This window comes from Phascolarctos cinereus, unplaced genomic scaffold (assembly GCF_003287225.1).
Source record: "Phascolarctos cinereus isolate Bilbo 61053 unplaced genomic scaffold, phaCin_HiC Scaffold_9;HRSCAF=440, whole genome shotgun sequence".
Taxonomy (NCBI): Eukaryota; Metazoa; Chordata; class Mammalia; order Diprotodontia; family Phascolarctidae; genus Phascolarctos; species Phascolarctos cinereus.
The window spans coordinates 20,845,934-20,873,584 of NW_027556402.1; the positions used below are offsets into that span (position 1 = coordinate 20,845,934).

General features: G+C 47.3%; 2 protein-coding genes across 9 annotated transcripts in view; one reads left to right on the forward strand and one right to left on the reverse strand.

Annotated features, from left to right (window-relative positions):
* The window catches only part of ENOPH1 (enolase-phosphatase 1), a 55,946-nt gene extending 36,414 nt beyond the window's left edge, over nt 1–19,532 (reverse strand). For 2 of the 6 annotated variants that reach the window (XM_078148732.1, XM_078148731.1), the window contains exons 1-4: nt 18,848–19,525; nt 7,310–7,411; nt 6,470–6,672; nt 159–291 (exon numbers count right to left, since the gene is read on the reverse strand). In XM_078148732.1, coding sequence (XP_078004858.1) covers nt 159–291; nt 6,470–6,672; nt 7,310–7,411; nt 18,848–19,285 — 876 coding nt within the window. In that variant the 5' untranslated portion in view covers nt 19,286–19,525. Of the gene's footprint in view, nt 1–158; nt 292–6,469; nt 6,673–7,309; nt 7,412–18,435; nt 18,687–18,847 lie in introns of those variants that run through there. The other 4 variants (XM_020988398.2, XM_020988399.2, XM_020988401.2 and 1 more) reach the window with 4 other exon arrangements.
* Nucleotides 19,533–19,731: 199 nt separating this feature from the next.
* Nucleotides 19,732–25,155, forward strand: HNRNPDL (heterogeneous nuclear ribonucleoprotein D like). 3 transcript variants are annotated; one of them, XR_002324910.2, is made up of 9 exons: nt 19,732–20,275; nt 20,729–20,897; nt 20,973–21,134; nt 21,378–21,509; nt 21,651–21,765; nt 22,289–22,459; nt 22,848–22,939; nt 23,311–23,415; nt 24,091–25,155. XR_002324910.2 is itself a non-coding variant. In XM_020988402.2 (8 exons), the coding sequence occupies exons 1-7, from the start codon at nt 19,842–19,844 to the stop codon at nt 22,916–22,918; spliced, it is 1,254 nt and encodes a 417-aa protein (XP_020844061.1). In that variant the 5' UTR covers nt 19,733–19,841; the 3' UTR covers nt 22,919–22,939; nt 24,091–25,155. The 3 variants fall into 3 exon arrangements, 2 of the variants coding, with proteins under 2 accessions (XP_020844062.1, XP_020844061.1); XM_020988402.2 differs by lacking the exon at nt 23,311–23,415 and having other exon boundaries at nt 19,733–20,275; XM_020988403.2 differs by lacking the exons at nt 22,289–22,459; nt 23,311–23,415.
* Nucleotides 25,156–27,651: the final 2,496 nt, after the last annotated feature.

Here is a 27,651-nt window from a genome sequence, read left to right on the forward strand (position 1 = left end):
TGCATTTCAAGCATATCCGGCTCTCCACTCTTCTTCCCCGAACCTCCAGAGAGGGTATGAAGGCAGCTCTCCACATTCCAGTTTGTTTGTAGTGCTGACTTATACCTGCAATCACCCGCAGCTCGATGTTCAAGAAGAAAAGCAGGTAGACAGCTCACCTCGAGGATGTCTCCTTCTGTCGAATAGCCAAAGAGCAGCTTCTGTGCCTCAACACTCCCTGAAGAATAAATGTACACCTTCATGCCCGCCTGTCTCCACTTCCTGATGGCTGGAACTACATCCTCAAAGAACCTGGAAAACAGAGGCAGCTGAGAACCTCTCCGCTGGTCTTACCTCTCGATCAGAACGAGGTGTGAGAAACTCTTGGAGACAAAGAGCAGGGCAGCCCTTCCAGCCACGACCTGCCCAGGGTTAGTCTGCGTGTGTCACAAGTGGGGTCTCAGTCTCTCCCCCTCTCCCCGCCATGAGGCGGCTGCTGACTCTCTTACCTGTCTCCACTTACCGGACCCCCCCCTCAACTAAAATGGAGAGAATAAGGCTGATGCCCTTTACTTGGAGGAGAGCCCCTTTGCCCCTCACGTGAGGCACATTTACTCTTTACCCAACTCTGGTAACTGTGCTGTCCAAGTTGACAGTAGATTAGAATCAGGCAATTAAGAGGGGAAAGTGCCCACTGCAGCCCGCGGATGGACAACAAGAAGAACAGGCCAGAACAGGCCTTGCGTTCATGCCATACGAGGACCGTGTAAAGGAGACAAAAGAGCGCCATTCACATTCAAGCATCTGAGGGGCTTGGGGAAGAGGGATAAGGCTGGCTCCATCCGGAACCAAAGCTAGAACCCTGACCCGCCAAGAGGCAAGCTTAGGCCGCCTTGGTCAACACGTCTGCTGCATGCTGACCTCTCAGTCCTCTTTCACCCACTGTCTTTGATAAATGCGAATCATTTTCTCTATGTTCCTCGTATGTGCTATTTTGAATTGCATTATAACATTCCACTACACTGACAAGTTTACTGAGACATTCTACAAATGATGGACATTTAGGCTGTTAATAGTTTGGGGTCATTACAAATTATGTGGCTACTGAAAAGAAAGTGGTTTTTTTTCCCCCTTTCAGTTAACAAAGTGCATATTTACAATAATCAGATTAATGGGTGAAAAGTTGTGATTATTTTTGAAAGTCACATAGTATATTACAGTAAACTGCAAGATAGGGACAGTTGCTTTTCTAAATTTTTAAATCTTTTAAGACTTAGCAAAATGTTCTACAGACACTTAAAAATGTTTGTCAATGAATATGCCAGACTCTTCTGCAAAATAAATTCATAAATTTTGCTTCAACAGAAACATAATGCGAGTTTCTCCACAACCTCATGACCCCAATATGGTGGGTGTGAGGCCAAAGTTATTTTAATTTTGCATTTCTTTGACTTGGAAACGTGGAAGTTATTATTTGTAATCTATCTTTTATTTATCTATTCATTTATTCTTTGACCATTTACACAGTATAAAAAGAGAAATTCCATTTAAAATAATTACAGAACACATGAAACATTGGAACCATGACTACAACTATAACACCACTTTACACAAATAAAGATCTAAATAAGTTGGGGAAGATTAACTGCTGGTGGGTAGGCTGAGCCAGCATCATAAAAATGACAGTGCTACCCAAACTGATTTATTTGGTGCCACATCAAACCATCAAAGGGTTCAATCGTTGAGCTAAAGACAGTCACAACAAAATTCATCTGGAGAAACAAAAGGTTGAAAATTTCAAGGGAAAAAAATGTAAAAAAAAGCACCAAAACTCAAACTCTACTACAAAGCAGTAATCATCGAAACACTGTGGCGCTCGTTATAAAATAGAGGTTGATCAACAGAACAGATGAGGCACACAATTTTGCTGTTCAGTCATTTCAGCCATGCCTGACTCTCTGGGACCCTATCTGGGGATTTCTTGGTAAAGATACTGGGGTGGTATGCCATTTCCTTCTCCAGCTCATTTTACAGATGTGGGAACTGAGGCAAACAGGGTGAAGTGACTTGTCCAGGGTCACACAGTTAGTATCTAAGGCCAGATTTGAACCCAGGAAGATGAGTCTTCCTGATTCCAAGACAAGTACTCTATTCACTATGCGCCCTAGCTGCCTCAGGTGTACAATATACAGAAGCCAATTAACCTAGTAGTCTGGTGTTCAAAAGAACCTCAGACCCCAACTACTGGGGTAAAACTATGTGACAGAAATTAAGTATAGCCAATATCGCACCCTCTATGGTGAGATCAGTGTCAAATGGATACCTGGCCTCAACATGGGAGGTTACGTCATAAACAAATTAGAGGAAAAAGGATGGAGTTTTCCTTCTGGATTTATAGAGACTTCATGACCAAACAATGGACGATAAAATGAGCAATTTTGATTCCGTAAAATTAACAAGTTTTTGCACAAACAAAACCACTACAGCTGAAGTTAGTTACTTGGGGGGGGGAACCCTCTGTAGCAATCATCAAGAACTTATATACAACACACATAAGAAACTAATCCAAACTTATAAGAATAACAGCCATTCTCCCACGGATACATGATCAAAGAATATGAACATGAATTTTTCAAAGGAAGAAATCCAAGCTACCGACAGCCATACAAAAAAACAATCCAAAATCATTCATAACATGAGGAATATCTCTGAGGCTACTATGCTTCATACCCATCAAGATAGGCAAAGATGTCAAAAAAGGACGATGACAAGAGTCTACAAGAAAACAGATTCATTAATGCACTGTTGAAAGAGCCGGGAACTGTCTAGCTATTCTGGAATAAAATTTGGAACTCTGTCCTTGAAGACACTAATGTACATAATCTCTGACCCAGCTATATCATCACTAGGCCTATACCCTAAAGAGATCAAAGAAAGAGGTCAACATCCTACATTGAAAAACACACACACACAGACACACACACAGACACAGAACAGGAAACTAAGGGGGTACTCATCAACTGGGGCATGTCTGAACAATATCTACTACCTAACACTATGACACCATGCAAAATGATGGAATGGAAGGTTTCTGAGAAACCTGGGAAGATCTGTATGAAATGATTCTGTGTGAAGTCAGAAGAACCAGGAGAATGATTTATACAACAACCACAAAAGCGTAAAGACACCAGTTCTTCTATGCCGGTCATTTCCTCCCATTTTACAGGACAGGCTCAGGATCAGGTGAAGAATGAACTGGGGAACATTTGGACTAGAGAAAAAGAAACTGGGGGAGAAGGGGGAACGGGACAGGACATCACAACCATCTCCAAAAATCCTACCAGATGAGGTTTGTTCTATTTGTCTTCAGCAGGCAGAACTAGGAGCCACAGACAGAAACGGTAGGGTCAAATTTAACCTGAAATCATTACAGCTACTGAAAAGCAGAAGAGGATGCCCTTGAAGGGTTTGAGTCCCCTCCCTCAAGCCTCTCAACACAAGGTTCTATGGTACAGACAAGATCGTGGCTTAGGTGCAGGCAGGCTGGCTTAAATGGCCTCGGGCGTCCATTCCAACGCTGAGATCCCACAACTAGGTAAGATCAGAAGAATACTGGTTAATCTCAGAAGGTTTTGCAGCCTTGTGTTATCCCGAAGCCTGAACAACCCAAACAGTTCCTATCCTGATCATGTGGTATTATTTAAGCACTCAACACAATAAACATTCTTTCCCTCCCACTTCCAAAATTTGCATTTCCAGCTGGAGTGAAAAAATACATTACTGTCTCTACAAAGACAACTAGAAGGACAGCTTCAGTATGACAAAGCATTCAAGTTAAGAAGGGGAAAACAACCTATAACACATGGCCAAGGAAGGGAGTTACAGTATGGGAAGTAACCAAGAGGGTGACTATAAAAACAGGACAGACCACTGTCATAGCCAGTGGCAGGTGGAAAAGATCCAGGACACACTGATACGCATGCACGGTCAGGATGAGGGACCCCATGGGTGCCTTCCAGGCATGGTCTCTGGTGGTCCGGTTTGGAGGGTGCAGGGGCAGCAGCAGAAAGAGGGAAGATGGCCAGGGTGGAGATCAGTAGCTCTCCTCCTCTCAGGAATGGTCCCTGGTCATGCCCATATATAATAAGATATATCTCCTGCTGAAATCATCACAAGAGGTGGGACGGGAGAGGGGAAAAGACACTTCTAAGATCATCTCCTCTAAGTCTTCAGATTACAAATGAGGAAACCAGAGAGACAAAGAGAGAAGCCCGAGGTCATGGAATCAGGCATCAGCAGGGCTGGAACAAGCACACAGTCTCCTAAGGCTCAGTCCAGAACTCTTCAAGCCTTCAGAGATCCGATGTGCAGGCGTGACCACACCAGCCATTCCAAAACTCTGGACATCTGTCAAGAAGCCAGTTGGAGTACAGACAGCCAGGAAAACAACCCCAGATGACACCACACTGACTGCCCGGGCTCGCATTTGGCAGATGGCAGAGTTTTAAACAGCCTTAAGCCGCTTCTGGGTCCCCAAGCTTACTTTTAACAGAGTCGTTCACTGTGTGCTGCTCTACAGGTTTAAATCATGAAGCACCAAACAAGGCAGAATCAACATCACAGGCAACCCAACAGGCAACAGAAGACGGTACGATGGGAGGAGATGACCAATTAGTCCTGCCAAAGGTCACCGGCACCAGAACTGGCGTCAACGATGCGGCTCCCTGACGCTACAGAACCAGAGTAAAATGTGACTGGGAAGGGGCAGCTCGGTGGCACACTGGATACAGCACCGGCCCTAGAGTCAGGAGGACCTGAGTTCAAATCTGGCCTCTGACCAAACACTTGACACTTACTAGCTGCGTGACCCTGGGCAAGTCACTTAACGCCACTGCCTAAAACCAATCAAACAAACAAACAAAATATGACTGAGAAACACAGAACAACAAATAAAAATAGATCACAGACCACAAGTGGTCCTATGAGGTTTTCTAAGTCAATCAGAAGGCACACTGAGACCATTCTCTTTGGGTCTGACAGCATTAGTGCAGAAGATAGAGTGGAAGAGTTGGAAGATGCAGGGAAAAGAAGGAGCAGGTGTTTCACCGATTGGGGGTCAAGTCTTTCCCTGTGGTTTTTCTTTTTCTTTAGCTATGCAATCTAGGTTAAGTGACTTGCCCAGGGTCACACCGCTAGTAAGTGTCAAGTGTCTGAGGTCACATTTGAACTCAGGTCCTCCTGACTCCAAGGCCAGAGCTCTACCCACTGTGCCACCTGGCTGCCCCCCATGGTTTTTCTTTATAATGCCATAGGCCCACGGAATTCAAAGAGAAGGGGAGGTGACTGCCACCAGCAGCAGCGTCCCCATGGCCGCAGCATCGCAGCATGTAGGTGCTTCACCCTTTCTGAGTCTGCCCAGCTCCGGGGGTCCCAGCTGCCGCTGGTTCACAGCCCTCCAGGCAGCGCCCCACAACCTCTTCCACTCCCCCCCATCGTTCTAGGGTAAAGCTGCCAGGAAAAGGCTTCCAAGGCTGCTCAATAAGCAAGGAAATGACATCTGGAAAGTGCTTTGCCTACACTATCTCATTTGACTCTCACAACCACCTTGTTATTATTATTCTATTATAATTATCATGCCTATTTTACAGATAAAAAGGTGGGGGTTCAGGAGACCTTATGTAACCCAAGGTCACATAGCTATTAAAGCAGGATTCAAGCCCAGCTCTGTGCCTCTGAGAGAGGAGAAAACCCCAACCCTGGAGCTGGTTTCCAGTGTCAGTCTGAAAGTTTAAAGAGTTGCGCCCCCTTCCCACCCCACCACACCCCCTTTCTCCAGGCTCCCACCACGCAGGAGTCCAGCCCCCCGAGCCGTACAACACTAGCAGGACAGCCACACGTCCAGGCAGGGGTGCGGCCCTTAACAGGCCGTAACTCCTCATCCACAGATGCGAGGCCTCAGTAGGTATGCCTCTGGGGTCCGAGCTAAATGGAGACAGCTGCCAAAGCGACCTTCATCGCTTCACAGAGAGGGAGAAATCAAGCAACTGCTCCTTGTCTGGAATGACCTAGGCCACCCCGACTTCCCCACCCCCAGAAGACTTTAGAATAGAACTAATACGACTGGCCATGTCTGAGTTCTAGGCACTGACCTCGCTAAAATCCTAGAATCCAGATGCAGAAAGACAAGCCCAAAGACCCGGGGTTCCCTCAGAGCTGCGGTACAGCATGCCAGGGGAGGGAATCTAACTAACCCCTGCAATGCCTCAGAACCAGATCCTGAGCTCTGTAAAGGCAGGGGGTGGCGGTCCTGACCAAGCCAGAGACGGACAAGGCCTTGAGGACCATCGCAGTGACACACAAAGGGACTAAGGTGCTGCAGACTCTGGCAGCACGGGAGTAATTTAAAACAGCCTCCAGGGGGAGGAAAGGTGACTGGGGGGATAGGTGGGCGAGGGGATGGGAGACGAGGCCCCTTGGTGGGGTCACTTACTCAGCCTTCACCGTCCCCGCTGCGAAGGCAGCCCGCCATATGTGGCCCTGGAGCTGCTTCAAGGCTGGGGTCTTCCTGTCCAGAGACATCTGCCAGTAGACATTGTCCACCACGGCCTGGATCATCTGCTCCGTGTCATCGGCGCCGTGCTCAGATCTGGGGGGAATCAGCACGGCTCCATCCAAGTGCGAATCCTCTTCTGCCTTTGAGTCATGTTGAAAAATGATTTATTTTGTTAAACTCCTTTCAAAATGAAACCTGAAAACCAAAGCGGGCACTTTCTTCATATACTTTCAGTCTCACCATCCCAAATGTATACCTATCACTTTCTATTAAAATCAGAAGGCCATGGAAGCTGAGACTCTGAAATCATCCATGTCAACGCTCCGTTTTATAAATGGGGAAACTGAGGCCCAGAGAGGGCCGTGGCCTCTCTCAGGCGCAGACAGCAGCAGAACTGAGACCCTCCAATTCTCTCCAGAGGACTTTCTACTAGATTACCCTGCCCTCTAGAAGGACAGTGCGTGAGATACTCCAACTAGGAACGGAATGGTTATCCCTTATTTTCTCTACACACCTACTTTAGTAAAGGTACAAAATATAAAACCACAGAGGGAGCGAGAAGAATAAAGAGAGGAAAGAGGGAGAAAGAAGAAAGAAAGGAGGGAGAGACCAGGGGAAGAGGAGAGAGGGAAAACCAGGGTGGGCACCTACTATAATGGATAAAAAGTCACTGAGATGAAGGGGCACAGGCAGAAATAGAAGGAGCTGCCTCCATTTCCGGCACAGGGCACCCCGCTGGCTGGGGGAATGAGAGGACACACCCGCAGGTTTTCCCACCTGTTTTCTCAGCAGGCTCACATCCTCTCGACACTCTTCTTCATCCCAGTGAGCATGCAGATAGTCCTTCACATTCTCGCGAATGTAGGAAAACAACGTGTCCTGGACAAAAATAATCGTGGAGAGAAAAAGATGGATTTCAGGCCTAGAAATGAAGTCACATTTTTCTTCCACAATCTCAGTTTAGCACCGAGCCCATTTACCAAAAACGTGACTAAGGTTCCATTCACAGCAGGAATGAGGACCCCCTGAGGACAAATATCCAAAAAAGAGAAGGACTGTGATCAGAGGGGTTATTTCTTAGTAGTTAGGCTACATATTAAGCTCCCTATCAGAAAAATGAATATATTTTTAAAAATCCTAATATTACACCTATTAAAAGTAGGGATTATATTTGTAGACAGCTCAGTGGGGTCAGGAGGACCCCAGTTCAAATCCAGGCTTAGACATTTCCTAGCTGTGTGACACTGGGCAAGTCACTTAACTCTGTTTGCCTCAATTTCCTCATCTATAAAATGAGCAGCAGAAGAAAACTGCAACCCACTCCAGTATCTTTACCAAGAAAACCAGAAATGGAGTCATAAAGAGTCAGGAAGGACTGAAATGACTGAACAGCAACAAAGAAGATTCTGAGATCTCTCTGGATTACTAGGATTTTTTAATATGTCTAGAATTCTGTCTTGCCCTCACACTGGGTTTGGCAAGTTTTGTTTTACTTCTATAGCACAAAACTGCTGCAATACATGACATTTCCCCAGGATGTGGGAATTTAGATTTAACCCACTACTAACCACCCATTCAAATACTGGGCTCCCCAGGCCACGGAAGGAGTGCAATTCTCAAAAATGATTCTGGCAGAGCTGGAGAAACTGAAGAGGCTACGTTCATATATGGACCCAGCAATCGGTCTGCAGAGGCTCCTCACCAGTCAGCTGAATGCCCACCAGAGACTGTCCACCGGCCATGATGGGGAAGAAGCAGTCACACTAATGAAATCAGAGCTAAGCACGTCTTGGCTACTGGTCCAAGTGGTTGGATGGTAAGAAGCTGGAATATTTCTCTTTCACAAAGCTACAATTCAATGACCTTACACATAAGGGGCCTCACATAAATGGTCATTTATGCTACAGAGGAGAATACTGCATCTCAGAAAGAGCTCTGTTAGGGGCTGTGGCATGGTGGACAGAGTGCTGACCCCAGAGTCGGGGGGGACTGGTTAAAATCTGGCCTCATATACTAGCTGTGTGACCCAGGGCAAGCCATTTAACCCTGTGTGCCTCAGTGTCCTCATCTGTAAAACGAGCCATAGAAGGAAACGGCAAACCACTCCAGTGTCTCTGCCAAGAAAACCCCCAATGGGGTCATGGAGAGTCAGACTCAACTGAAAATGACCAAACTACAAGGACATCGAAGGATTTCTGGAGAGCAAACTAGGTAATGTTACCTCATGCAGGTTAAGAAGTCCAAGTAGAATTTGTTTTATGATCAAGTGATGCTTGAATGAAAAGCTTGCACACTTGATAAAAAAAAAAATAATGAAGTATATTTACATCTTCAGACGTGGCCAGGGTGTTGGTTCATTGTACTTAAACTCTACTTCTGTAATATATGACAGGGTTCTGCGAACGAGAAGTCCCTGGGAATGAAAGAAAGCCCACCAAGCAGGGGAAGCTAAAGACCTGGTCATCTGCATAACACAATATTTTTGATTTCCAGAACTGACCTAGGTGAAAGCTGATTTTTATCATTTATTTTCAATTACAAAACTAATTTGTCAAATGCTTCCTTTGTTCACATAATTATATTTTAGTGAAGAAGATACACAGAATTGCTTTCGGCCAAACTGACCGTGGGACCTTCCCCAAACCTCTTGGAAGGCTCAGTGTCTACAAACCTACTAGAGCAAAAAACTGAAATTCACACCCTATGGAGCAGTCACTAAGAAATGCAGTGAGAGGCCACATAGACTTCTCCCATCCCAGAGCTTTGTCCATCCAAAGTAGTGTCCAAAGCAACAACAGAAAGAGACCAGCAGCCTCCCCTCTTATCTTGAGACATGGGGAGCCTTCATGGCTCTGGGTTTAGAGGCAGCAAGAGGAAAGGACTCCCCACTGAAACTGCAGAGGTCAAGAGTGACCAGAGCCACATGGCAGTGCTCAGACCAGGACAGCCCAGGCCCAGGCGCTCCAATGTCCTGAGATGCCATACAGATGCCTGGAGGTCCAATGCCCAGAACTCCAAAGATGCGGGGGACCTACTCCCAGGAGTCAGCACAGGGATCCAAGGAAGACTGACCAGGGCAGGACAAAGGACAGAGCCTGGCCCTGGAGAAAAGACCCAATTCAGAAACAAAAACTGGAGACATAAGTGGGCACAGACCAGTATGAAAAATTAGTGTAAATCCAGAGATCCCCCGAAGGAAGGAGAGAATACCTCACTAAGAATGGACTGGGTTTTCAAAGGAAAAAAATGCATTTTCCACAAGGACATGGTTAACTAGGAGAAATAAGGACATTAAAAAAAAAAATGAAAGAAAGACTAGGAAGAGCTTCTGGCTTCTGGGAGCCAAGATTGCAGAGTAAAAAGGTAGTCGTTCTCACCCTCCCCTATCAACCTCTGCAAACCCAGAAAATATCACCCTAGAAAAAAAAACAAAACAAAACCCTGAACTAGAAGAAAGATGGGGAACAGTAGTGCAGCAGTCCAGCAAACAGGTCTCCCAGTGCCTCAGCAAAAACAAGGGAAGCAGCACTACAAAAGGCCCCAGGCAAATAAGCACACTGCAGCATTCATCTGAAAGGAGCTGAAGAAAGCAACCTAGAGTCTTCCTAAAGTACCAGCCTTGCTGATTCCAACCCAACCCCAGGTAAGCTGTCAGAACCCTACAGCCTCCAACTGTCAACCAGGAAGAGATCCTGAAGCCCAGGTAGTAGAGCAGGCAAACACCAACACCTGGACCTCAGAGTGCCTCAGTGAGGGGGGAATCGGTGGAAACCAGCTCAGAAAACCACCAAGTGCCTCAGCATTCTACCGCAAAGGAATCTCCCAGTGCATTAGCAGAAAAAGGGGCCCCAGGCAGATAAACACCCTACAGCACCCATCTAAAAGGAGCTGAAAAAAGCTAAAGGAAAAGAAAGACAGGCAACCTAGAATTGTCCGAAAGTTCCAGCCTTGCTGATTCCAGCCCAACACAAGGTAAGCTGCCAGAAACCTACAGCCTCCAATGAGAGGCCCCAGCACACAAAGCCAGTGACTAAGACCTAGGCTCCCAACACAAGAAGCTTGGGTCAGTGCCCTCTGTTCCCCAGCAGGAGAGCTCAATCTCTTTAAAGGCCAGGGAATAAAGAAACCATGAGTAAAAAGAAAATTCCCACAGATTCATATTATGAGAGAGTGAAGATCAAGACAGAAATTCTGAAGAGGACAACATTGTCAACAAACCCACATCTGCAACATCAAAAGGGAATATGAACTGGTCTGAAGCCCAAAAAGCCTTCTTAGAAGAGCTCAAGAAGGATTTTAAAAGTCTAATGAGAGAGGTAGAAGAGTCCGTAAAAAATACAATTGGCCAATTGAAGAAGGAAGTACAGAAACTAACAGAAGAAAACAATCTGTTAAAAACCAGAATTGGACAAAAGGAAACTAGTGTCTCTATGAGACAGCAAGAATCAGTCAAACAGAACAAAAAAATGAAAAAATAGATGAAAAATAAAATACCTCATTGGTAAAACAACCGACCTGGAAAATCGATCCAGGAGAGACAATTTAAAAATCATTGGACTACCTGAAAATCATGATAAAAAAGAGCCTGGACATCTTTCAGGAAATCATAAAGGAAAACTGCCCAGAAGTCCTAGAACCAGAAGGAAAATAACCATAGAAAGAATCCACCGTCACCACCTGAAAGAGATCCCAAATTGCAACGCCAAGAATATAATAGCAAAATTCCAAAATTACCAGATGAAAGAGAAGGTGCTGCAAGCAGCCAAAAAGAAAGAATTTAAATATCATGGAACCACAGTCAGGATTACACAGGACCTTGCAGCTTCTACATTAAAAGACCGCAGGGCATGGAACATGATATTCCATAAGGCAAAGGAGCTTGGAATGCAGCCAAGGATCAATTACCCAGCAAAAATGAGCATCATTTTTCAAGGGAGGAGGTGGATATTCAATGAAATAGGAGCCTTCCAAACCTTCCTCACATAAAGACCAGAGCTCAACAAAAAATTTGATCTTCAAGTACAAGATTCAAGAAAGACATAAAAAGGTAAACGGGACAGAAAGATACAAAATGCTGTTAATAAGGGCAGACTGTTTACATCCCTACAAGGGAAGATGGCACTTGCAACTCTTGAGAACTGTATTGTTATTACACCATGTTAAAGGAGTATACATAAAGGGGATGGATATTAGTTGACTGACATAATGATTAAAAAAAACTAATCAAGTGGGTTAAATGGATCTAAGTAAGTGGATTAGTCTGATCTCAGAAAATGTACTGAGAAAGGAGGAGGCAGACAAGGGTAAATTATATTACAGGAAAAGACAGAAAATCCTATTAAAGCAGAGGGAAAGAAGGGAGGAGGGTGAGCATTGTTTGAACCTTACTCTCATCAGCTTTGGCTCCAGAAGGGAATAACATAATCAGTTAGATATAGAAATCTAACTTGCCTATAGGCAGTAGGAGGGAAAAGGGGAAAGAAAAGGGAGGAGGGATAGAAGGAAGGGAAGAAGCAGTAAAGGCAAAGGGGAAGAAAAGGAAAAGGGATAATAGAAGGGAGGAGAGACTGAAGAAAGTGGTGGTCAAAAGCAAAGTACTAGTGGGGGGGGAAGGAGAAAGGAGAAAGAAAAGCATAAAGGCGGGGGGGGGAGAAAAGGATGGAGAAAAAGACACAGTAATCATAACTGTGAATTCGAATGGGATGAATTCTCCCATAAAAAGGAAGTGGATAGCAGAATGGATTAAAAGCCATAATCCTATCTAAGACATCTCCAGAAGCGTAGCGATGGAAAACGCTATCCACATCCAAAGAAAGAACTATGGAAGTTGAATTGCTATTTTTTTTTTCTCTTCCGTTCAGTTTTGTTTCCTCGTTCTGATGGTTCCTCCTATTGGTTTTAATTTTTACATACAACTTCACTAATGTGAAAACATGTTTAATAAATACGAATGTAAATGTATAGCCTATATCAGATTGTGCGCCGTCTTGGGGAGGATGGTGGGGGGCAAGGGGGAGAAAAATTTTAAACTCAAAAGCATATGGAAGTGATTGCTGATAAATCAAAATAAATTAGTAAAATAAATTTTTAAAAATTTTTAAAAATTAAAAAAAAAAAAAGAAAGACTAGCAAGGGGGAAAAACTGCTTAGAAGAGAAACTGGTCAACTTTACCCAAGTAACAAGACTCCCTCAAAACCAGTCTCAATCAAACAGAAATGGGAGACTCCACGAGACAGCAAGAATATCAGGACAAGATCAAAAGATTAAAAAATAGAAGAAAATATCAAATACCTGGGGAAAAGGTAAAAAAAAAAAGATAATTTCTGAATTATTGGATTCCTTAAAAACGATTTCTAAAAAAAAGCTTGCCTACTATATTTCAAGAAATCATAAACAGCATATCTCGATCTAACAGAACAGGAGGGCAGAGTGACCACAGAAAGAACATACCAATCACCTGGGAGCAGCAGTGGAGACGTCCCAAACCCCGCCAACCTCCAGTCCCAAGGATGAGCCAGCCAAGGCTCTCTACAGCCCCTCCCCTGCTTGCCGAACCTCACAGGAAGTCTGGCAGGGATCCATCTTCACCTTTTTCTGGGCCAGGGGTGCTGGCTGCTTCTGCTGTCTGGCCCAACAAAGCAGCAGGAGGTACCCAGGGGTGGGGGCAGCTACAAGCTCGCCCGTAGGAGGCTGGGAACCTTAGGATTTTCCACCTGCCTAGAGATCAAGAATAGCTCTGCAACATCAAGTCTGGAAGACAGAAGAAAACCCTGAAGGTGATGCGGCCTCTTGTACTCGGGGCACCGGGCTGTGGGAGCCCGTGAGCACTCAGACTTATCTGGAGGACATCACTCCAGAGGCTCAACGTCAGCTGGAGTTAATCGGCAAGGCATTCCCCACCCATCCCCAGATAAGACTGGTGTCTGGCGGCATAAAAAGCAGCTCATCTATTTGGGAGGTTGGGGGGGGGGTTACCTGAAGATAAAACCACCGGGCGATTGTAAACGGGACGAACTGTCTTTTTGAAATCCAAGGTGACCAAGAGGACAGGACACTTTGGACACGGAAATTCTGCCCCGGAGGCAGCTGCTCACTCTAGGCAAAGCTCCCCTACCTTGGAGCCTTGTGCGAAACAAAGGCTTCGTGTGGAGGGCCAGACACGAGGACTCCAGAGTGAAGGAGCTTCGTTATCCTCGCTGGGACACACAGACCAGAATAAATAAATTCCACAAGATGCAGGCCCCAGTCCTGCCTGGCATTCTCAAATACCAGTTTCTTGAGATCATTTTTTTCTCTAGCACTCAGACAACCAAGTAATGCTAAACTTAACTGGATCCCTAAGAATGAACAGATACTGTTAAGCTCTTCTATGATAAAAACAGACAGCTCCTGTGCGTGATGGAAGGGTGTTCCCAGCACAGAACAAAAAACTTCCCAGAAAGAAAGCCCTTGCGTTTTCAGCACACCCAGTTTTCCTCCTGGCACCGAGGCTAGGAGTCATTTGCTGTAACGAGGTGTTAGCCAGCTCGGGGACCTGCCTTCCGAAGCACTCACTTCACAGGGTTAATCAGAGGTTCGGTAGTAACCACACATCTGGGGCCTAACACTCCTCCCACACTGGTCATGCCTCCAATTCTAAGAAGAAGAATTTCACAAAGCATGCATCATCTGCACAACCTGCAGGGTGGTAAGTAGCAGTCTTCTGGCTTTCATTTGCATGTGAACTGCGTAGGAGAAGGTTGAATGGTTTACTGAATGCCCCCTCCCAACTCTGAAGATGTAGGGTTCATATGAGGCAATGCAGAGCAAGGAAAGCAGAGCCCCAAAGCGTATTTTCTGATTTCTAGTGCAGAATTCTATACCACATGGCTCCTTGAACTTTTATATTCTAAATGGAGAGCCCTGCTGCAAAAATTCAGCATTTTAGCATTTCAACTTGAAAGTGCTAATTTTTTTTTTAACGTGCCAAATATAGCCACCTGGATATTACCCATCAAAATGGAGGGAGAGGGGAAGAAAGCCAGAAATAGAAAAACTATGCTGGAGGCAGCTGGTGGTGCAGTGGATAGAGCACAGGGCTTGAAGTCAGGAAGACCAGGGTTCAAATTGAGCCTGAGACACTTACTAGCCGTTGTGTGACCCTAGGCAAGTCACTTTACCTCTGGTTGCTTCAGTTTCCTCTGTAAAATGTGGCCCACGGGTCAAATGAAATAATCATTGCAAAGTACTTCATACACTACCTGGTACACTGTGGGCATCCTACATCGTTAGCTACTGATCATAGCCGTTATACTAATAACTACAAGTAAAGGACTGGGTCCAAGGCCTGGTTCTGCCACAGGGAAAACCCTAACCCGTCTGAGCCAGTTTCTTTATCTAAAACAAGCCGGGAACATGACCTCTACCCTGCTGGGATTCCAGGCCAGCTCCTCAGCCTCCAGCACCTCTTTCCAGAGGCCCAGAGCAACTAATGAGCTAACCAGTTTTCAGCCAAAAACGTTTTTCTTCTCAACAAGGGCAACAGAGCACTGTGTATCCAGCAGAGTAATTTGTGGAACTGAATTTTCTCTGAAGCTATTTCTTATGGGCTGAGAAGCCCCCAGGGGATATCTGCAGGGGACCCTGGGATGGGGAGGGCCTGGGGCCTGGTTTAGCAGGCTGCTCAAGGAAAACGACCACATGCCATTGGACCTGGAGCGCCTGGAGAGCAGGGCCGTGTTTTCATCTTTCTTCATGTCCCCAGCCCTTAGCACAGTGACTGGGGGACAAAGCATGCAGGAAGAAAGGCTTGTTGGCTGATCAGGGCCAGACAAACCCAAAACCTCCAGGGGGGAAAATACCCAACCTATTTTCTGCATACCCGTACCACACACAAAGCAGCGTTCCTCAAATCTGGGAATGGCAATTTCAAAGGCAATCTCGAAGGTCTGATGACACCGTGTCAATCAATGAGCATCTCAGTTTCCAGTTCTTCACCGCTACAAAAAGAGTCCAGCCCCACATCCAGGGGCTCCATGACCCCATTTCTGTCCCTGGATGAAGGGGCTTTTTATGAGACCCCCTTCAACACCCTTGGCTCTGCATTCACACCCTCTCCGGCTGTGATCCCTAGCTCTTTGAGTGTCCTGGACCCCCGGCAGTCTGGGGAGGCCTAGGGGCTCCTCAGCGTCATGGTTTTAAATGCAATAAAATTAAGGACACAGAATTACCAATTATGGTGAACCAGTTACCCACATATTATAAAGAAGCCATGCCCCAAGCCCTCACTGCCTTCCCGATCACCATCCCCAAGAACTAACCCTTGCGCTTCGCCATCCTGCTTGTGCTCCCCTAGTTCCTCCCACTACTCTGCTTCTCCAGAACTCCTGTTCCGAGCTGGGTCTGACCCAGTTCCCTGGTACTTTGAGTTCAGTACTGGGACAAAATGCTCACAGGTCTGACAGCAATTAACAAAAGATCTGCTAAGTGAAAGACGTTCCAGGAGGACAGCCGCTGCCTGGGCCAAGCGAGGTTCCCTGAATAAATCACGCATTGCAATCTCCCACCTAACAGGAGACCCCACTCCCTTGGGGCTGCTTCGGGCTCAGGCCAGGCATCAATGTCCACAGCCCAAGCCGTCCGTCCCCAGAGCCAACCAGGCCTGGAGGAAAGCTAGCTCTAGGTAGCTTTCAAGGAAAAACTGGCCTCACTTTCCTGGGGGCAGGGGTTAGGATGTTACTCCTATCACCTACCCTGAGGGGTCTGTGGATAGAGTTCTGGGGGTTCTGTGAACTTGGGCAGGAAAAGAAAAATGACACATTCCACTATCTTCTAACTGAAATTTAGGATGTCCATCAATTGATGAAAAATATTACTATTAGGTCTTATCATGCTGCCAAAAGGGTCCAGGATGCAAAAAAAGTGGCTCCCGGGAGTGTCAGACCTTTGTTTCTTTTCCCTTCATCACAACAAATTCCATCTCTGTTTCTTTTCCCTGCACCAGTGTCCTTCCTTCCCAAGCATTTCTAGGCTTTAGAAATGTTGTTACAACCGTTCTAATACTCCCCTACAGATGCTAATAGGTCATGGTCACATCCCGGGCTGCTGAGGCCCAGCCTGTCCCCATCCCTGTCCTAGCCTGGATCTTAGCCACAAGGCCTCGAGGGTAACCTGTACGTCAACAAGGATCCCTCTGATGACATCTCTAACTCAGTTATCCAACTTTTTCGGGACAACCTCCGGGGAGGGACGAAGAAGCCACCAGCTTTCCAAACTCTGCCCGTCACACTTCTGGATACCTCTAACAATCAGGACTCCCCCGAACCCCCACATCTAACTTCTCTGCAGCATCCATCCTCCGCTCCAACATCGGCCCCCTGGGGGTGAGACAGAACAAGGAACAGGCCGAGGGTTCTAAGGAGCCTCAAAGTGCACCCCGGCCAACAACCTCACTTTACAGAGAAATTACATGCCCACAAGAGAAGATTACACGTTCTCAGATCTTCTGTTCAAGCCTAGCTGTAAAACAGGGTTACACAAAGGGTGGTAATTTGGGGCCTTCTCCTCCCCTTTCCAGGGCTTAGCATGGGCAATTAATAAATGTCTGCTGACTGACTCTAACTGAATTTTAGCATTTCCTTCAACTGTTAAAAACACTACTATGAAAACGGGTGCAGAGGTCTCACCAGACTGCCAGAGCCCATCCACAAAAATGGGTACTCCCTGCACTTCTGAGAAACTATTACAAAAGAAAAGCAGACTATTCTTCGTCTGGTTTCCAAAGCAAAGAGAATCTAATTTAGCATCACTGTGTTACAGTCAGGCCTTTAAAAACGAAACATATGGCACCCAGACCCCTTGCTCCTCAAAGGGGACAGCAATTCTCCTTAGCGCATACATCTGGAAAAAGCATACCATGTCTCTTGAAGATCCTCAGTTTTCTCATCTTTAAAATGAGGGCCTGGAACAGGTCGTGTAAGGTCATATGACCACAGACTTCACAGAGGACTGTCCTTTCATTGAGGCCTGAGCCAGTCAGTCACAAACCACACTCACCTGGATATTCTGACACTAACACATTAAGATGCCTGGTGAAAAGAATCCTCATCCAGCCAAAGGATCAATCTTTAAATAAAGACAACTCTAAGGGATTAGTGGTCCCAAGTTCTTCAAGTTAAAACACAAACCTTTTCTTTATTCTAGGTAAAGCAGAAAGTAACATGTACCTTTTTCTTCAACTAAGTTAGGTAGGTTTGCTTAACTTTTTTCAGGGACGGGGACGAGTTGCAGGGGTGATGTTATCATGTGTCCAAACGTCAACAAAAAGGTTTAAAACCTGCTTCTCTGGCACGGTTCGGGAATGGATTCCGTCATTTATTAAACACCTACTATGTACAACAGGTTTGCAGAGTGAAATCACTTTCCCTGTGATGAGCACATCTGCTGCTGCCTCTCACGGCCCTTCTCTTGGCAGAGACACTGGAAGGCTGTGCCATTTCCTTCTGCAGCTCATCTGACAGATGAGGACACTGAGGCAAGCAGGGTCACGCAGCTAGGGAGTGTGCGAGGCCGGATCCCACTGAGGAAGACGAGCCTCCCTGCCTCTGCGGGCACTACCCGAGCGCCCAGTGCTTGGCACAGAGAGTGCCCTTCACAACAGGCAGACGTGGGCGGCGCAGACAGGGCCCCAGAGCTGGCCTCGGGTTCTCTGCAGGGCCGAGCGCCCGCAGGGTGCTCTCTCCCCTCCCTCCGGGCAGCCAGGGCGTCGCGGCCGACCTGAGGAACCCGGGGCCAGGCCCGTGCCTGGCCAGGGGACACCGGCTCGGCCCCGCCCCCACCCCAGGGTGCACATGGGGGGAGCTCCTCCAGGGCAGGGCGCTCAGCGTGGAGCCTGACACACAGTAGGTGCTTAATGCATACTCACCGACCTGAGAGAGGAGGACGCCGGGAGGAAGGGCGGTCGCAGGCCTCCACAGGCCCCAACGCTGCAATTAATCACTAAGCACTCTTTTTGCTTTTTAGTCAGGCAATCGGGGTTAGGTGACGAGCCCAGGGTCATACTGCTCACACAGCGAGTATCAACCCGTCAGGAAGCATCTATTAAGCGCCCCCGCCATGCCAGGTCCCGCCGCACCTGGCGGTCCGGGAAGAGGAAGCTGGTGCACGGGAAACGGTCCGACCCCACCCTCCCCCGGCGTGCCCGTACACAGCAGGCGCTCCCTGGATGCCGGGCCCCGCTGCCCCCTCTTTCCCGTACAGAGCAGGCACCCCCCTAGGTGCTTCCTCCCCACCCCCGGTGCACAGCAGGCGCTTGCTAGATGCCGGCCGCCCCTCACCTTCACGAAAGCAATCGGGGTAGTGGTACCTTCGATATCCAACAGGATCACGGTCACCTCCGGGGGCACCGAGAGCACCACCATGACTCCGCCCCGGCCGCTGCGGCTGCGGCTGCTGCGAGGAGCGCGGGAGGAGCCCGGCAGCTCGGCGGGCGACGTTCGGAGAGCTCTTTGCGCAGACGCGCTGGAGCGCGGGGGCGGGGCGGCCGGGGCCACGTGGGGCGGAGGAGGCGTGCCCGCGCGGCGGCGGGGGGAAGCACCGATTGGCCGGCGAGGACCGACCCGGAGCGGTCCTGGGGGGAGGGAACAAAGAGCACGCCGGCGCTGAGCGCGGCGGGCTCGGCCGGAGACTGCGGGAGCGTTCTGGGAGCACGTGCCGAGAGAGGCTTCCCCCCCCTCCCCTCGCTCTGACGCTTCCTCGACCTTCCCCCTTCTCATGTTGGCAGACCGTCCCTCTCCCCCCGCCCCGCCCCCTTTCACTGCCGAAAGCTTCCGCTAGGCCTCCCGCAGCTCGAGCTAGGCACTTTTTCGGGTGGGGGGGCTTGCTGCGTTGGCGTGCCGGGGGTGGGGGGAGGGAGCGGAAGCGCCTCCCGGGCCGGCCACCGCCGAAAGGCGCTCCGAGGTGCGTACGCTTCCTGTGCCGCTGCTTCCAACCCGCCCGCGGGAGGACCCAGCACGCGTGCGCGCTGGCCGGCTAGCGCCGGCCGCAGCGAGCGGGCCCCTGGCGCAGTCCCTCCGGCCTGGGCAGCGGCCCTAGCTGAGCCCCGGGCGGCGGGAGCGGCCGCGCGCCGGGGACCGGGGGAGGCGGAGGAGGAGGAGGAGAGGCGGGGCCGGACCGGACCGGACGCCGCCGCGCAGACCCAGGTACCCGCGGCGGGGATCGGGGGCGCCCGGCGCTGCGGCTCGGCTCGACCCGCCCGGCGGCGTGTTTTTGTTTTGATCGCGCCCCCGCCGCCGCCCCGTGCAGCGGCCGCGGCCCGGAGGGCCGGCCGTTATGGAGGTCCCGCCCCGGCTGTCGCAGGTGCCGCCGCCATTGTTCCCCTCGCCTCCCTCCCCGCTGGCCCCCCGCAGCCTCTCCCATTGGCGGTCCCGGGCGCCCCGGCTGCTCGCCCCGCTGCTGCCGTCGCTGAGTTCCGGCTCCTCCCGGCAGGGGGCGCGCCGAGCGCCGCGCCACGTCACCGCCCCCCAGCCCTCGCGATTGGCGGGCGGGGCGTCTATAAAGGGAGGGCGCAGGCGGCGCCCGGATCTCTTCCGCCGCCATTTTAAATCGGGCTCCATCCAACGCGCCGCCGCTGCGACTGCCTCTCCGCGCCGCCTGTCTCCGGCCGACAGCCCCGCCGCCATGGAGGACGTGAACGAGTACAGCAACATGGAGGAGTTCGCCGAGGGCTCCAAGATCAACGCGAGCAAGAACCAGCAGGACGACGGGTACAGCACGCTTCTTTTCTCCCCGGTGCCCCCCTCCCTTGCTCCCGTCCCCGCCCGCCGGGCCTCCGTGGCCCGGGCCTTGCTCGCGCCGCCGTGGCCCGCGCGCCCCTCCGCGCGCCGGCTCCTCCGGTGCCTTCTCGGGGGCGGGGGCCGGGGAAGCCTCGTCCCTCTCCCCTCCCCCTTCCCGCGCGGTGGGGGAGGGGCGCGGGAGCCTGAGGGCCCTGGTGCGCAGGCGCCGCCGGAGCCGGCAGGGGGAGGGGCCCCCGCCGCACCGCATGCTGCAGCCGCGCCGCGGCTTCTTTGTGCGTGCCCGCGGGCCTTCGGGGGTGGGGGGGGCCGCCGCGTCTCCCCGGGCCCCCCGGCGGGGCCTCCCGCGGAGCCTCCCGCGCGGGAGCGCCTTAGAGAGGGCGCGGCGGGCCGCGTGGTAAAAAGCGCAAATAACTTTGTTTGCAGTAAGATGTTTATTGGAGGGCTAAGCTGGGATACGAGCAAGAAAGATCTCACTGAGTACCTGTCTCGTTTTGGAGAGGTTGTAGACTGCACAATTAAGACGGATCCCGTCACGGGCAGATCGCGGGGATTCGGGTTTGTGCTCTTCAAAGACGCTGCCAGCGTGGACAAGGTTCGTGGGCGCCGCGCCGTGGGGGGGCGGGCGGGGCGGCGCCGGGGCCGAGCTTCAGCCTGTCCCCTCTCGTAGGTCCTGGAGCTCAAAGAACACAAGCTGGATGGCAAGTTGATAGACCCCAAGAGGGCCAAGGCTCTAAAGGGGAAGGAGCCCCCCAAAAAAGTGTTCGTCGGCGGACTGAGCCCGGACACGTCCGAGGAGCAGATCAAGGAGTATTTCGGGGCGTTTGGAGAGGTACGGCCTCCCGGGAGGCTGAGACGGTCCGGGATCGTTGGGAGCAGCGGGAGTGAGCCTTGTAGCTGGACTCCAGTATTGCGAGAGTGTAGGTCGTGTAGCCGAAACAAAAGCGCGCTCATACGGCTTCGGAGTCGCTGCTGGGAGGATCGAGCTTCCTGAAGACTCGACTCCGTTTTATATTTAGTTCTTGGGGTTTGTAGTAGTTTTAGGGGTTGGTCTTACTACTTACTTTGCTTTCAGATTGAGAATATCGAACTTCCTATGGACACAAAAACAAATGAAAGAAGAGGATTTTGTTTTATCACATATACAGATGAAGAACCAGTAAAGAAATTATTAGAAAACAGATATCATCAGATTGGTTCTGGGAAGGTAGGACTTGTTTTCGTTGAATTTTGTGGTTTAGAGTTTTTTGATGGATTTTTATTTTTCATCTGATAGTTGGGTAGTAATAGTGTATCATTTGGGACCTCCATTAGTTCAATTTTTTCTTATTTTTGCTTTATTCTGCAGTGTGAAATCAAAGTTGCCCAGCCCAAAGAGGTATACAGGCAGCAACAGCAACAACAGAAAGGAGGGAGGGGCGCTGCGGCTGGCGGTCGAGGTGGGACTAGGGGTCGTGGCCGAGGTAAGACCTGGCCCTTGATGTAAAGCCTTTGTGAATTGCCAAATCTGAGCAAGCCCAAAAGACTAGAAAATGCTCATTTCCAGGGGTGATTTTAAATTTTTTTTTACATATTTTTACTTTCTGAAAAACCAATTTTTTAAAGGAATAATTGCACTGAAATTTAGTGTCATCACTAGTAGGATAAAGATAAAGGTTGTTAGGTACACCATGGCGTTTGAAATTTCTTTGGGAGGGGGGAGTCCTGTAGTCTTAAGTGGAACAGCCCACCATCTGTATTAATTTTGTCCTGGTTTTCCATTAAATTTAGGAAGCATGATATTGGCACAATTGGACTTTCTGCCCCCTTTTATGTCAAATGAAAAGGATTACTTTTAAGCAGATAGCACCAAAGGTGCCCGTTCTGCCACTTCCGATTTGTAGAATGAGGGACAATTGATCTTTACTAGAAATCCAGTCCGCTCAATTTTATGTTAGGCCTGGGGGTCAGAAGTTATTTCCTAACAATCATTGTGCATTGTTTCAGGTCAGGGCCAAAACTGGAACCAAGGATTTAATAACTATTATGATCAAGGATATGGAAATTACAATAGTGCCTATGGTGGTGACCAAAACTATAGTGGCTATGGCGGATATGATTATACTGGGTATAACTATGGGAACTATGGATATGGACAGGGATATGCAGACTACAGTGGTAAGAATATTTAACTTAATTTCATTGGCATTAAAATTCAGTGTTTAAAATACAATCCCCCTCTGAAATTGTTTGGTGCTAGGTTTGTCATTTTATCAAAGTGTTTGGCTCTACTAAAAACAGCTTTTAAGACAGTCTGTAGAATGCATACATTGACAGTGAATAGCTCTAAATGTGATAAAATGTGCATTTTGAAGACCAGTTTGCAGCAGCTATGAAACTTACTCTTTCTTCTCCCCCCCCCTTTTTTCTTTTTTGGTTCATTACTTAATGTTGAGTGTGTCAGATTGTGGGACACTTAATGATTTTTCCAGCAGTAGTATTGTTAGTAGAATCTTGCTTAACCCATTACATACACGTCTAATTCTTTTGATCTTTTTCAAAACAGGTCAACAAAGCACGTATGGCAAAGCATCCCGAGGGGGTGGTAACCACCAAAACAATTACCAGCCATATTAAAGGAGGACCCTGAGAAAACAGGTGTGTGTGAGAATGCGAGAAATAGTCAAGATGATTACTGTTATTTAAAGATCAATAGACAAATAAAAATAGGTGAAAGTATGTCTTATGTAGCCTTTTTACTAAATTTTGTGTAACTTAAATCCTCTTTTTAAAAACTTGTATTTTTTTAAAGTGTCTATAGATCTTTAACTTTAAAATCTGATCTCGCCTTCCTTAGTACTCAGAAAAACTTAAGAGTTTTTCTGTTCGCTTTGTGTGCCAGGTGGTCTAAAGGAATAATTAAACTTTTTAGAGCTATTAACAGGTAAAGTACTGAAATGGGTACAACTTAAGGAAAGCAGGAATGTTGTCTTCTAACTCTGACATTATACCTTGTTTGTACCCGCCAGCGGGAACTTCATTGCAGGCCGTGTGTCACCCTGACCACGTCTCTCTCTGGGGGTCGCACGTTGCGGGCAGAGCGCAAGGCACACACCAGAAAACGCTGTCCTGTGGTATGGTCTCTTCCAACTTCATGTACCAGCGTAAAGATTAAAGTGGAAAACTTCAGACTTTGGCTTCTTTTTTTAATCTTTTTGAAGATTAAGTCTCTTAACTTAAATGGTTTTTTACAGGAGTTAAAGTACATAAATGCCTTTTTACAGCTTAATCATTTTTGGTCTTCTGTTTAGTGTTGTATTTCAATTGTGGAGCCTCATTTTAAGTGTGTATTCTTTAAGATTTAATGCTTGCTTTTTCTTTTTATAGCTAATAGTGAAATCTGCAAACCAAAACAACTTTTAAATCTGGGGAAAAAAATTAAAGATCATATGCACAAACAAATTTTGATACTTTATGATAAGCCTACTGAAAATCCAGGTGTTTGACCAGGATTGTTGAAATTTTCACTTTAAACTAGAGATGCTTCTAAATAAAGCTTGCCTAGTTGATAACTACTTGTGAATCTCTGAAGTACCTATTCCTGGGGTCAGAAGAGAATTACATGCCATTACTTTGAAGGCCCCAGGTCAACATTTCAAACTGGCAACAGCATTTTTCCAGCACACATGCATATGATCTTTAACTATGGAAGAAAAGAATAAATTGAGGACTTAAGCAATTCATGAAAATGGACCTTTGGAAACTTGTGATGATTGCACAGATCTGATGGGCCCTCTGCTTTATTTTAGGTGCAGATTGCTACCACAGCCTATCCCGCAGGATGACGACGTTGAATGGAGAGTGGTCTTCTGTTGATCTGAGATGACTATTTTGTAAAAGACTTTTAGTGTACATGACACAACTGTGTCCAATTGTATATAGCAGCCGATTTAGTTTTCTTGTTTTTGCTTTGTCCTTTGCCATCTGTGTTATGACAAATGTGGATTTGTGTTTATACAAATTTTATTTGTATAATTTCATGTTAAATGATTCTCAAAAATAAATTACTTGTGATTGTTTTTCTGTGTCAGGTACTAAATAGCTCTGTAAAATATGTAATTTTAAATAAGCAATAATTGAGGCACAGTTTTATTTTCGAGGAGTCATGGACAGTGGGGAGAAGCAGTGGTCTTTTATAAATGATGAGCAGCAAGCTTTGCCTTAGTGTCCTAATTCCCTTGACAAAGGTCTATGCTAAGGGTTCATGTCCGTGTTTAAAATAACCATAGATGCTACCATGCAGTTGAACAGTGTTTGTCCCTCACGTTAATTCTTGGGATCTTTGTGATGAGAAGTGTTAATTCAGCATGTTGTGAATAGCTGAAGTTGTTTCTGTCAGGCCATAGATCCCTCGACTTTTATTTTCAAAGTAGAGCACTTTTTTTATAAAACACCATAAAATAAGGCATAGTTAGTAACTGCTTTTATGAGTTGACAAGATGCTTTGAGCCTTATTTGTAAAAAAAAAAACCAACAAAAAACCCACTCATCTGTTATGATTACTTGACACTTGCATTGAATGTGAGTAATTCAATTTGCAAATTTCTACATCCATTGAAACTGGATCAAAGATTGATATGGGCAAGCTTTTCACTGTAGAATTGTAAGTAAATGAATTGTACTCTGAAATAGTAGTTATGTCACTGCCACTGCCAAACCGTAAATAGCTGTTTCCAATTGGAACACATACTTGGAAAGCTTTAGTAGAGGTACAGCTTTTGTCTTGAAGTTTTTAGGAAAAGTCATGGTAGTAAATCCCATTAACTCATGTATTGTTTTGTATTTGAAATAAAGGTTATTTTTCCATTTTTAAATGGCAATAGTGCATGCGCTCTGAGAGTGAAGCATTTTCCATATTCAGACAAAGGGGGAGGGATTTGTGGTAACTAAAAACTTAAGGCTCATTTATATGACGTGTTCTGTGGAATGATAGCAGGGCTTCCTAATAGTATACTTCAATAGACTCAGGCCTCCATTAACTCTTAGAGAGACCCAAACCTCAGCTTGACGTTCAAATTGACTGTTATGGGTCAGTATTAAAAAACTGGTTTGTATGCCCACAGATCCCCCTGTAGATTATGGTCTGCTAGACCTGAAATATCAAGTGTGTTTGGGCCTATTTGAAGGGAGTATGTCGTTTGAAAGGGCTGATTTCTCTTGTACCATCCCTGAAGTTTATCTGTAGTTTTATGCAATCAAGTTAAACCTTAGTCTGAGGCCTGTTGGTTTTGTCCACACTGCCTTTCTTTTTCTTCTGTCCTCTGGAGTAAGTCTTCCTTCTCATTCACCTGAGGGCTGTCGAGTTTAGTTTGCATTCTCCTAGCTTTGGTCTGTCCACATGTTGCTGCTGCTAAATTGGCCCTATAAGCAGAGTGATGAAATTGGGTTTCACCAGGAATTGTTTCCCTGTTTCTTTGCTTGGAAACAGGAAACTAGAGGGAGATGATTTGGATTTGTGTTGTCAGAGGCGATAGGTGCAGTGTATTTAGGGGAGTGATTTCCTGTAAGTAGTTTACAATTTTATGATTAGGTGACAAGTTAACATTGAAATTGTCCTTTCCCTAACTACAAATGAATAAAGGTTTTTCATCCGTACTCTTCATTCAAGTCTTGCTATATTTAATTTTGAGGAAGTACTTTGGAAAAATAATGCTAACTAAATGCCTCCCCCCCAAAAGAGCCACAGACCCTTGTTTTCCTAAGAAATTAAAGCTATTTGAATTCTAAATTAAGTTTTTGGTAAAGGCAACCATGGATTATGTAAGGGTATTTTTTCTGTTTTGAGTCATGGGTAGCATGCAGGAAGGTGGGATCGGGAGTTAATTTCATGCCTTTGGCCCATAGATTAAACGATACTGTTGGCAAATAAGGTTACCCGATACATGGAAGAGTCATAACTAGCAATGACTGAACACTTACTGCCCAAATGTTCTAACCAAACAGTACTTTATTTAAAGTGGGCTAAATTTCATGTATTTGTGGGGAGCAGGACCATTGGGAAGAAGGGGTTTCTTAATTGCTTTCCAAAGAGGAATACCTGTTAATGTCCAGAGAACAGTTGGAACGTTATCAGCAAGTTGGGCTTTCCCTATCCCTAACAAGACTGGAAATTGGGTATCTTTCTCTGAAACTTCTAACTCTGGTGTATCCTGAAGTCATTAAAACCTGCCGTTTAGTGGTAAATGAGGCTCTTGTTCTTGGCCTGAAGTTAGACACTTGAGTCAGGGACACATAACGGAGCTGTGCGTCATTTCAGTTGTAAATGACAACATTGTGCCGGGGCACAGTCCTAACCATTGCTACCTGTGGGACCTGATAGAAACCACCTCACTAGGCCTGTTTGCTCGTCAGTCAAATGAGAGAATGATGTCCATCTAGCTCTGAATCTGTGATTTAACACCCACTTGCATGTTTCGTGGGAATTCTGAAGAGCGGAGTTGTTTGGGTTACAAGAATCCCAGTCAACTTTGGAGTCTCTTGCATTGTTTCAGTCTTGTGTCATGCTCTAGGTAATCCCAATCATATACTCATATTGCATGAACCCCAGTGCTACCTACCTTCTCTAGCAACAGACTAAGCGGGAACCATAAATCAAGAAGCAAGATGTTGCAGTAGAACAGAAGAGCAAAGTCAATAAATAGAGGGGAAGGGGATAAGCATTTACATGGCACCTACTATGTTATAACTATTATCTCATTTGATCCTGACCACAACTGTGTGAGGTGGGTGCCACTTTATCCTCATTCAACAGGCAAGGAAACTGCAGCAGATACGTGAAGGACTTGGTCAGGGTCACACAACCCCTCTAAGTGTCTGAGGCTGGATTTGATTTCAGGTCTTTCTGCCATCAGGTCCAGTGGTCATTCCCCACTCAGGAAGAAGTACAGTATTCATAGACACACACAGACACACACACACACACACAAACTCTCTCTCTCTCTCTCTCTCCTCTCTCTCTCTCTCTCTCTCTCTCTCTCTCTCTCTCTCTCGGGAGGTGCAACCCTCCGTGCAGCCCATGCTCCTACTAAGGAAGGAGTGTGGTCATGGGCCACCTCTCTCCCAGGCTCATCTCCTATCCCCTGATGCACCACCCCCTGCTACCCTATCCCAAATCCACGAATGCTTCTCTCTGCTTCCAAAATTGCTCCTTGCCTTCCATCTGAGCTGCTGGCCATCTGTCGCTTCAGCGTCTCCCTTCTTCACTTCATTTTTCTTTTGTCCATCATCCCATGCCTCGAAATGCCTTTTGTTAGTTCAGACCTCCCGGACTTTGACTGTCTCGGTTTAGGCCCTCAGGTCAAGGAGATCAA

What these genes read in the sequence shown, in the direction of transcription:
- HNRNPDL (XM_020988402.2), top strand. Translation starts at nt 19,842, where the DNA reads ATGGAGGTCCCGCCCCGGCTGTCGCAGGTGCCGCCGCCATTGTTCCCC. An exon ending in ACGCTGCCAGCGTGGACAAG is followed by an intron (nt 20,898 to 20,972) that starts GTTCGTGGGCGC and finishes CCCCTCTCGTAG; the next exon opens with GTCCTGGAGCTCAAAGAACA. An exon ending in GGGATATGCAGACTACAGTG is followed by an intron (nt 22,460 to 22,847) that starts GTAAGAATATTT and finishes TTTTCAAAACAG; the next exon opens with GTCAACAAAGCACGTATGGC.